This window comes from Limulus polyphemus, unplaced genomic scaffold (assembly GCF_000517525.1).
Source record: "Limulus polyphemus unplaced genomic scaffold, Limulus_polyphemus-2.1.2 Scaffold4422, whole genome shotgun sequence".
Lineage (NCBI taxonomy): Eukaryota > Metazoa > Arthropoda > Merostomata > Xiphosura > Limulidae > Limulus > Limulus polyphemus.
Genome location: NW_013670032.1, coordinates 89,758 through 99,014, shown reverse-complemented (window position 1 = coordinate 99,014; position 9,257 = coordinate 89,758). Strand labels below are relative to the sequence as shown.

General features: G+C 35.8%; 1 protein-coding gene across 9 annotated transcripts in view; it reads right to left on the bottom strand.

Annotated features, from left to right (window-relative positions):
- Nucleotides 1–1,510: 1,510 nt before the first annotated feature.
- The window catches only part of LOC106471125 (protein c-ets-1-A-like), a 71,990-nt gene continuing 64,243 nt past the window's right edge, over nt 1,511–9,257 (bottom strand). For 4 of the 9 annotated variants that reach the window (XM_022399742.1, XM_022399743.1, XM_022399744.1 and 1 more), the window contains 3 exons: nt 5,526–5,828; nt 2,781–4,148; nt 1,511–2,741 (listed from right to left, as the gene is read on the bottom strand). In XM_022399742.1, the coding sequence (XP_022255450.1) occupies nt 3,808–4,148; nt 5,526–5,828 (644 nt within the window). In that variant the 3' untranslated portion in view covers nt 1,511–2,741; nt 2,781–3,807. The remainder of the gene's footprint in view (nt 2,742–2,780; nt 4,149–5,525; nt 5,829–9,257) is intronic. The other 5 variants (XM_022399746.1, XM_022399747.1, XM_022399745.1 and 2 more) reach the window with 5 other exon arrangements.

The window sequence follows — 9,257 nt, the reverse complement described above, 5'->3', positions numbered from 1 at the left end:
TTTATTTATTTATTTATTTATTTACCGAACCTATTTTGTCTTGTTCTAAAAGATTTTATAATGTTTTTTGATCAGAAATTTCTGACGACCCCAAGTGGTAACATCACAAATTAAACTTGATGAACGCAAGCATGAAATCGAACTTAGAAGACTAGATCTCTTCAATCTTTCGAAATAACTCAAATATTAATGATCCACTTAAATCAGAAACATCTTGCAAAAGTTTGAAAATGTTATTTAATATTAACTCACCACTTAAATATACAGATTGGGATGAAGGTCGAACAAAACCTTAAGCCTAAAACATCTGCATTTCTAAAACAATAATACAGTATCATATAAAAAAAGACCATTTTACAAACTTACAAATACTTCAGCACTAAAAAAAATCATTTTTTAGTTGTGCTTAAGGCTGCACAGTGGGTACAATATTTATGTTTTCCACTGAACTTTGACCGAATTCCAGCACGCTGCGTTGTGTTAGACAGTATTTGGTTCGTTGTTTATGTCACTGCATGAATAAGCTGACAAAGCATAAGACCTGAAAAAGTCTATAGAATTTTATGAAGTATCACGTGAGAATGTAGGTGGCCCTTCTCAATATCCTTTTAGCCAGTTTGTCAGAGATATTAAGCCAGAAATGTGTAAAAATAGCATTCTGAATTTCTCCATTGTCTGTCACCGGTCAATAGTGAGTGACCACTACAGTTGATTTGTTTTTGTTTTCTTAGTGTAAAGTTGCATAATGAGCTATCTACACTGTGTCCATCATGGGGAATCGAACCCAGGATTTTAGCGTTGTAAGTCCGTAAACTTAATGCTGACCCATGGAGGGACAACTCTTAGAGAGAGAGAGAGAGAGACCCATGGGGACAACTCCTAGAGAGAGGGAGAGTGTGTGTGTGTGACCTATGGGGGACAACTCCTAGAGAGAGAGTGACCCATGGGGACAACTCCTAGAGAGAGAGAGATGTGTGTGTGTGTGTGACCCATGGGGACAACTCCTAGAGAGTGATCTATGATCAACAAAAGAGAACGATATGGTGTTTCTACATAAATTCTATTAAGCCTGCACAGACTTTTTGTTTGTCTTTAATAGTCTCTCTGAAGCTTTCTGTTAAAACTAATCAACACAGAATTGAGCATCAGCCTAGATTATTTCATTTCACACACATACCTTTCTAGAATAGTTGAAAACAACCAATCACAGAACGATTTAATTATTTTACTCTCACTTGAAAACCACATATTTTACATACCTTTCTAGAATATTTGAAAACAACCAATCACAGAACGATTTAATTATTTTACTCTCACTTGAAAACCACATATTTTAATATGTACTCTCGATAACTAAATTTTGTGTTTAACGTTTAAAGAAACTTTATTTATATTATCACAAAAGGTGAGTTTTTTCATTCTTTCTTTCACAACATCGTGTTTAGATAAAGGTTTATTAGTTTCCTAATCACCTAAAAATCTAAGATTTATCGAATGCCCGTATCGGTGATTTTTTTTTTTGGTTCTAGTCCTAGTTCTAAAGTAAGAACACTTAAGACCAGACTTCAGATTTGATTGGCTAAATCGCTTCTCGGATGGTGATTAGCTTGGATTCGATTGGATAACTTAGGATTTTCCCAATAAAACTTAGTTAAAAGGAAAGTATTGATTGGCTAAATCGTTTCTCGGATGGTGATTAGCTTGGATTCGATTGGATAACTTAGGATTTTCCCAATAAAACGTAGTTAAAAGGAAAGTATTGATTGGCTAAATCGTTTCTCGGATGGTGATTAGCTTGGAATTCGATTGGATAACTTAGGATTTTCCCAATAAAACGTAGTTAAAACGAAAGTATTGATTGGCTAAATTGCTTCTCGGATGGTGATTGGCTTGGAATTCGATTGGATAACTTAGGATTTCCCCAATAAAACGTAGTTAAAATGAATAATCTGTTGAAAAGAAGATTCTGAGATTGATGTCGGAGTTATCAATATAATCGTGTTTTAACGATACTACTCAGAACTGTCTCTATTCTAAAAACCTTAAATCAACACGTGTGTTTGCAACATCGAGTCAGTGCAACTTCGTCAGATAAACTAAAGAGACTTTGAGTTTCCCTGATCTATTTCAAACAAGTGGGGATTTCTGCCACTAATATGGAACTGTAATAGTTTGACATTTTTTGTTTTATTAGACTGTTTCGTAACTACATAAGGATATGGTGAAACATATGTGTAAAATGATGAAGTACACTGAAAGCTGTGGATTAAATCGTTTTTATTTTATTACCGTTAGAGTTTTTTAACGGATTAAGTCGTTTTTATTTTATTACCGTTAGAGTTTTTTAACGGATTAAGTCGTTTTTATTTATGCTGTAGTGTTTACCGTTAGAGTTTTTTAACGGATTAAGTCGTTTTTATTTATGCTGTAGTGTTTACCGTTAGTTTTTAACGGATTAAGTCGTTCTTATTTATGCTGTAGTGTTTACCGTTAGCGTTTTTAACGGATTAAGTCGTTCTTATTAGTGACGAACTGTGCTCGGCATCCGTCTAGAATGTTCATTTCTTTTAAATGAAGACAGAAACATCTTCCAATGGAAAGTAACTATTGTTAACATTCAGTGACAGGAAAACGTTAACATGGGTTATAGAGAAACTGTTGTTAACATTCAGTGACAGGAAAACGTTAACATTGGTTATAAAAAAACTATTGTTAACATTCAGGGAGAGCATATCGTTAACCTGGATGTAAAGCACATTCAGGGAGAGCATAACGTTAACCTGGGTGTAAAGCAACTGTTGTTAACATTCAGTGACAGGAGAATGTTAACATGGGTTATAAAGAAACTATTGTTAACATTCAGGGAGAGCATAACGTTAACATGGGTTATAAAGAAACTATTGTTAACATTCAGTGACAGGAAAACGTTAACCTGGGTTATAAAGCAACTGTTGTTAACATTCAGGGAGAGCATAACGTTAACCTGGGTGTAAAGCAACTATTGTTAATATTCAGGGAGAGCATATCGTTAACCTGGATGTAAAGCACATTCAGGGAGAGCATAACGTTAACCTGGGTGTAAAGAAACTATTGTTAACATTCAGGGAGAGCATAACGTTAACATGGGTGTAAATATCATGTGAAGAAATGTCTTCTAAAAAGTTATACAAATTAAGAATATATATATTTCATAACAAACCTTCAACCTTTGGACCTAATTTACAGTCTTTGATACGTTTTCGACATTGGCCTGAAAGCGCGGTCTTAAACGGGTTTAACGTCTGTGAGTTCCATTTGGATGAGCTACGTAAAATACTACATACAATGACAACTGCTACAATACAATGTTTCGTATATAAGGCACGTGTGTATAAAAAGTGTGAAGCACATAGCAACAAAAAAACACAGCTTTCAACTACATGTAGTAACCCACGACCACGTGTATTACATGTTCGCTTTCCCGATTTAAACATGACGTTTGAAACAATATTTATGTTTGTTTATGTGTTTTTGTAAGGCAGCAACCACCATTCACGCTTTGAATATATATTTGTAGTGAAATATATGTACACACACTTTTCTGGCTTCCGAATTTCTATTACGTGCTCAAAAAAGGCTGGAATATAAAGTTATCCTGGTCAACAAAGGGAAGCGGGCAACATAAAGTTAAGCCTAATATCGTTTGTCAAATTTAGACTTTTGCTCTGGCCTTCCAAAGTCTGATTGAGTATCCGTCCAACATCTTTTCTATATAAATCCCTGTCACTACAGTAAAATCCTTCACCAGATCCAACACGCGGGGAATATTTATTCGTCTTCTTTCTTATGAGGCTTAAAATCCACCATGGTGTGTAGCTCTTCAGGGGAGTAACCGAGTAGACTGTGCAGATCGCAAACAAACCTGTAGACATATCGCTTCCCAGCTGTTTTGTGGATAATGTTCTTGTCGTAGTAATATCTTAGGCCTCGACTGAGCTTTTCGTAGTTCATCTTTGGCTTGTTTTTCCTGATGCCCCAGCGACGAGCAACTTCGTCCGGATCGGTCAACTTAAATTCCCACTCGTTTCCAGTCCAACTAATGAAGTTCTGGCAGGTTTTATCCGTCAGGAGCTCTAGTAGAAACTGCCACAACTGAATAGGTCCACTTCCTAAAGTCATGGGAAATATACATCTTTAGAATTAAAAAAAAATAACAGTAAGCCCTTACTTAACCACTGACAATTCCGTAACTACCACAAGACTAGTCATTATTAGAGTTCTTTCTTTACCTTACAGTTTGGTTGTTTTCATTTAAATGTTTGTCTGTTGTATATTTCTTAGTTAGTTTGTTTGTTGTTAAGCGTAATACTACACGATGGGCTATTTATACACTACGAGTATCTAAACCCGGTTTTTAGCGTTATAACCCTTTACATTTACCGCTGATGAGCCACTGGGGGCATTTTACTTAGTGAACGCTGAAAAATCACAGCCTATTTAAATATAAGGTTAATGGTTACATATTCAAACTTTAAAGTTAGCTGTTTACATGTAAACTTTCACACATTTTTAGCATCCTCTAATAACACATTCTAAGAGAGTTACAAAAATGTACTTCTAACCTAACACTCTAACACACAAACCTTTTTTACATGTAAAGTTTCACACATTTTTAGCATCCTCTAATAACACGTTCTAAGAGAGTTACAAAAATGTACTTCTAACCTAACACTCTAACACACAAACCTTTTTTACATGTAAACTTTCACACATTTTTAGCATCCTCTAATAACACGTTCTAAGAGAGTTACAAAAATGTACTTCTAACCTAACACTCTAACACACAAACCTTAATTTAGAAGGTCAGCAGGAGAGCACACCAATGAATAAGTATTACAAAATACTGATATGACTTGATATATATATATATATATATATACCTATTTGTGTTGAGTTTGGAGAAAATATTACACTAATTTAACTTGAAGTTCCTTCACTACTTCGCTATCCATTTTTTGGGTTTATACTTTCTATTCAAATAATAGTAATGACCGTGGTCTACTATTTATTTCCTCCATTACGATTGATTCATTTAGGGCAAATAACGATATAAATTTTGACTGAATTTTAAAGTACACTGTAAACTAAACGTTGCCTTCTTCAGCTTGCTTCTTACCATTTTAAAGTTTTTTTCATGAGAAAACGTCTGTTTTAGCTCAAAGCTACACGATATACCATCTGAAGTCTGTTCCCCACAAGAGATCGAACACCGGATTTAAGCGTTGTAAGGAAATGAAAACTGTGTGATTGTTAAGCAGCTGAATCTATAATGTGTTTTTTTTTCACCAACTCGTATAAAAAGCTTCTTTGTACCTGACTGTTGATAAAACCAAACAAAAAAATCATTAAGATGTGAAAAAAAATTAAGTTGTGTTAACCTAAGTTCATAGTTGTGTTACACTGTTACGTTCAAGGGGCTCTAACTTAGTTTAAATTGTTCCTTCCGACCTTCTGAATTAAAGTACACAGCTACACCAAGAACACACCGGAGTAACCTGCTAGAGCGGCGGCTTGAACAAAGGGTTTGCTGTCACTTCCCAACAGGGGGCTCTGTTCTGGCGTCTGATTAAGATGTTGACTCTGCATAGGATTGACATGATTAAGTTGAGCGTGGGAATCACGTGGTGGCAACCTATTGAAGCCTGGGTGATGAGAATGATGCCCAGTCATTTCGGAGAGCCATTGGTCACTTGGGTTAGCCAATGATCCTGGAACAGTTTGAAATGGTGGTTCATACTGTTGGGGTGTATTATACCTATCTGGAAGCGCCATCTCTTGGTGATACCGAACTGTTAAAAAATAAAATAATGACAATATGAAATAAGATCTTCAAGATTATAAAAGAGTAATACGATACACTTATAAGATTTGTTGTTTTTCGGAGAATTGGCCAAGTATGAATGCTTCTGGTTTATTAAAACATATGAAGAAAATAGGCGTAACAATATGATAAAGAGGATAAAATGACTTGAAAAATCAGCTACAACTTAGAGAAAAAAAAAAGTCAAGCCTGCAGTTATACGGTTATATATTATATAACCTGCAGTTATACGGTTAGGTGCCAAAGAAAATAAAACAAAAAGATTTTGGGTTAATTCATAGAGGTTCCTATAGTTATCGCGGCTGTGAATTATTACAGACTTGTATTCGACGTGCCATTGAAAACACTTAGTGGTTTTACAAGTACTCCAGAGCTTTGATTGAATGACCATTTGTATTCAAGCCGTTTTTCACAAGTATATAAAATTGGATACTTATAATGATACTTTGGTTTGAGCTAACAACTGATGTCTTTATACTCAAACCAGGGAGTCGAAGTTCACAGTTAATGATCTCATAACTACGCCAGAGATTGACATTTGTATAAAACCAATTTTAGATCAACTTAGATCTTAGAGCATAACAACGATCTTAATTGCCAGGGGAAAATGTTATATCCAGTTATTTAAGAAAATGAAAAAAAAACAATTGAAAAAAGAAAAACGGTCCATATTTTGAAACTTCCGGCCATTTGCACAGTTTGCACCATGAACTTTGTTTGTCTTGTCTAAAATATTCGCATCTTCTCCATTTGCACAATTTGCACCATGAACTTTGTTTGTCTTGTCTAATATATTCGCATCTTCTCCATTTGCACAATTTGCACCATGAACTTTGCTTGTCTAAAATATTCGCATCTTCTCCATTTGCACAATTTGCACCATGAACTTTGCTTGTCTAAAATATTCGCATCTTCTCCATTTGCACAATTTGCACCATGAACTTTGCTTGTCCTGTCTAAAATATTCGCATCTTCTCCATTTGCACAATTTGCACCATGAACTTTGTCTTGTCTAAAATATTCGCATCTTCTCGTGTTTAAAAAAAAAAACTGTGCTTCAAACTTCACACCGGCAACAACTTTTTTATTTCTAAATAATTGCTGTCCGCCCTGACAACATGCCGTTGTTTCGTATCTCCGACTTCCATAAACACCATAACACAACTATAACAATTATTCCTAAAAAGGCATTACTGTGTGTTTACAAATAATTGGTTGATTACTCAAGCCTGAAGTCACCATGAGTCAGGGAAAATCGTGTCACTGTGCAAAAGCGATAATTTTTTTTGTGTGTGTGTAAGAAATGACTCATAAACGAAATATTGCTGTGTTATTCATGGGGGATTTATCACTGTGTTCGAGGCTAAGTTTGTGAACTTTTACTGAGTACGAGGTTAAGCCAATAAACATTAATTGTAACTATTCTGCTAATAATTAATACAAAAAAAACACTTTGTGTTTCTTACTTGTCTATAACACTTTTGTTAATTTTACCTTTCATAAACCGAAAAGAAACGAAACTTTTCACTTGTTTAGAGAGAGGGGGAGAGAAAAATCACATCAAAATAATCTAATCATATGAAATAAAAATAGGGAATCACAAACAAATATCAAACAATAATATCATCAAGTAAGTTTCGCTACAAAGCACAACGAACTGAAAATTCGTTAAACTAATTGGATTCGATTAACACTCGTAAAACTGTTCATTGACCGTCACATTATCACGCCCCCACGGCTGAAAGGGCGAGCATGTTTGGTGTGACGGGGATTCGAACCCGCGACCCGCAAATTGCCAGGCCTCAATTAGTTTAATAGCGCAGATAGCCCTCGTGTAGCTTTGCGCGAAATTCCAAAACAAACAAAGCCCACTAAGTTTGTCGTGTCTTAACAGTCAAGAGTTTTCCCAATTCATTATAAAAGCCTCAAACGTTCCTTCACTATATACGACGAACGAAAATTCGCTCAAGTTTCAAAGAACACCAGTTTAGCAGTGGTAACATATTTTTTTTTTGGTGTGTTCCTTCACCAATGTGCAGGATAATAAATCAATTGTGTGGATAAGTTTGGTTTTGGTTAACTGGTTAAGTACAAACCCACACCATTTGTGGCGTTGTAAGCACGCAGAGACTCTAGGAGGGCGGATTAGATTAGCAATTCTGGTCTTTGGGATTAGACCTGGCACAGAATCTGTTTTAGGGAGTCCTCATTGGGGGTTCATACCCGGTGATTAGCGAGGACTCGGGGGTTAACTAATTACTTATTGTCGAGTTTATATCTAAGATAACGAAAGGCAAGTGTGTCTCAACAGGACACAAAGTTTTGATAACAAACGATGAGATGCAGGTTTGACACTAGAACTGGTGAACAACATAACTCTGTGCACTGTAGAAAGTAGGGTTTGTGCGCATAACGTTTGAATATCGGGCTGCCAATCTGAGGGACCAAAGTCTGACTCCGTGGTAAGCTATTGAATATGCTTTTATCTTTAGCAGTGGGCGCGTTATAAAAGTGACTGTCAATATCGATATTCGTTTAAGAGTAAATCCATGTAGGCGACGGGTATACTTGATTGATTGCTCTCTTTTGTTTTAACAGTCCACAATTGTGGACGGTAAAATGCATGAACCTCTGAACCCATGTCCAGATTGAAAGTACCCAACACCTAGCGTTTAAATTGAAATGTTTTTTTTTGTTTTTTTTATGTTAGCACATACACCACTCTTCGAAGGACACAGTTTCATAAATGCGTGAATATTGTTAAGACATACAGCTTAAATGTGATTGTAAAGCTCGTGACGCGATTTTGTTTGTTTGTTTTGAATATCGCGCAAAGCCTATTCGAGGGCTATTTGCGCTAGTCGTTCCTAATTTCGGAGTGATAGTTTAGAAGAGAGGTAGCTAGCTACTCAATACCACCCACCGCCAACTCTCGGTACACTTTTTTTTACCAACGAATAGTGGGATTAACCATAACATTACAACACTGAAAGAGTAAGCATGTATTAAGAGACGGGATTCGAACCCCCAGTCATACCAGACCCTCACAACGTGATAATGCTTCCACATTTAAAAAAAAAAAAACTAGGCCAGCTTGCTTGTTTCGGAGTTTTCACACAAAAGGCAATAAGCACATAGTCATCGCTAATCTTCAAACTGATAGACTAGGAAGAAGACAGCTAATTTACTGTACGTACCGCCAACTCTTGGGTACTCTGCGGGGAAATACTAAAATTTACTAAAAATAAATATGTATCATCCAAATATGTTGTGTAAACTAGAACAAACATGGTCGAGTGTATCATCCAAATATGTTGTGTAAACTAGAACAAACATGGTCGAGTGTATCATCCAAATATGTTGTGTAAACTAGAGCAACCACGGTCGAGTGTATCAA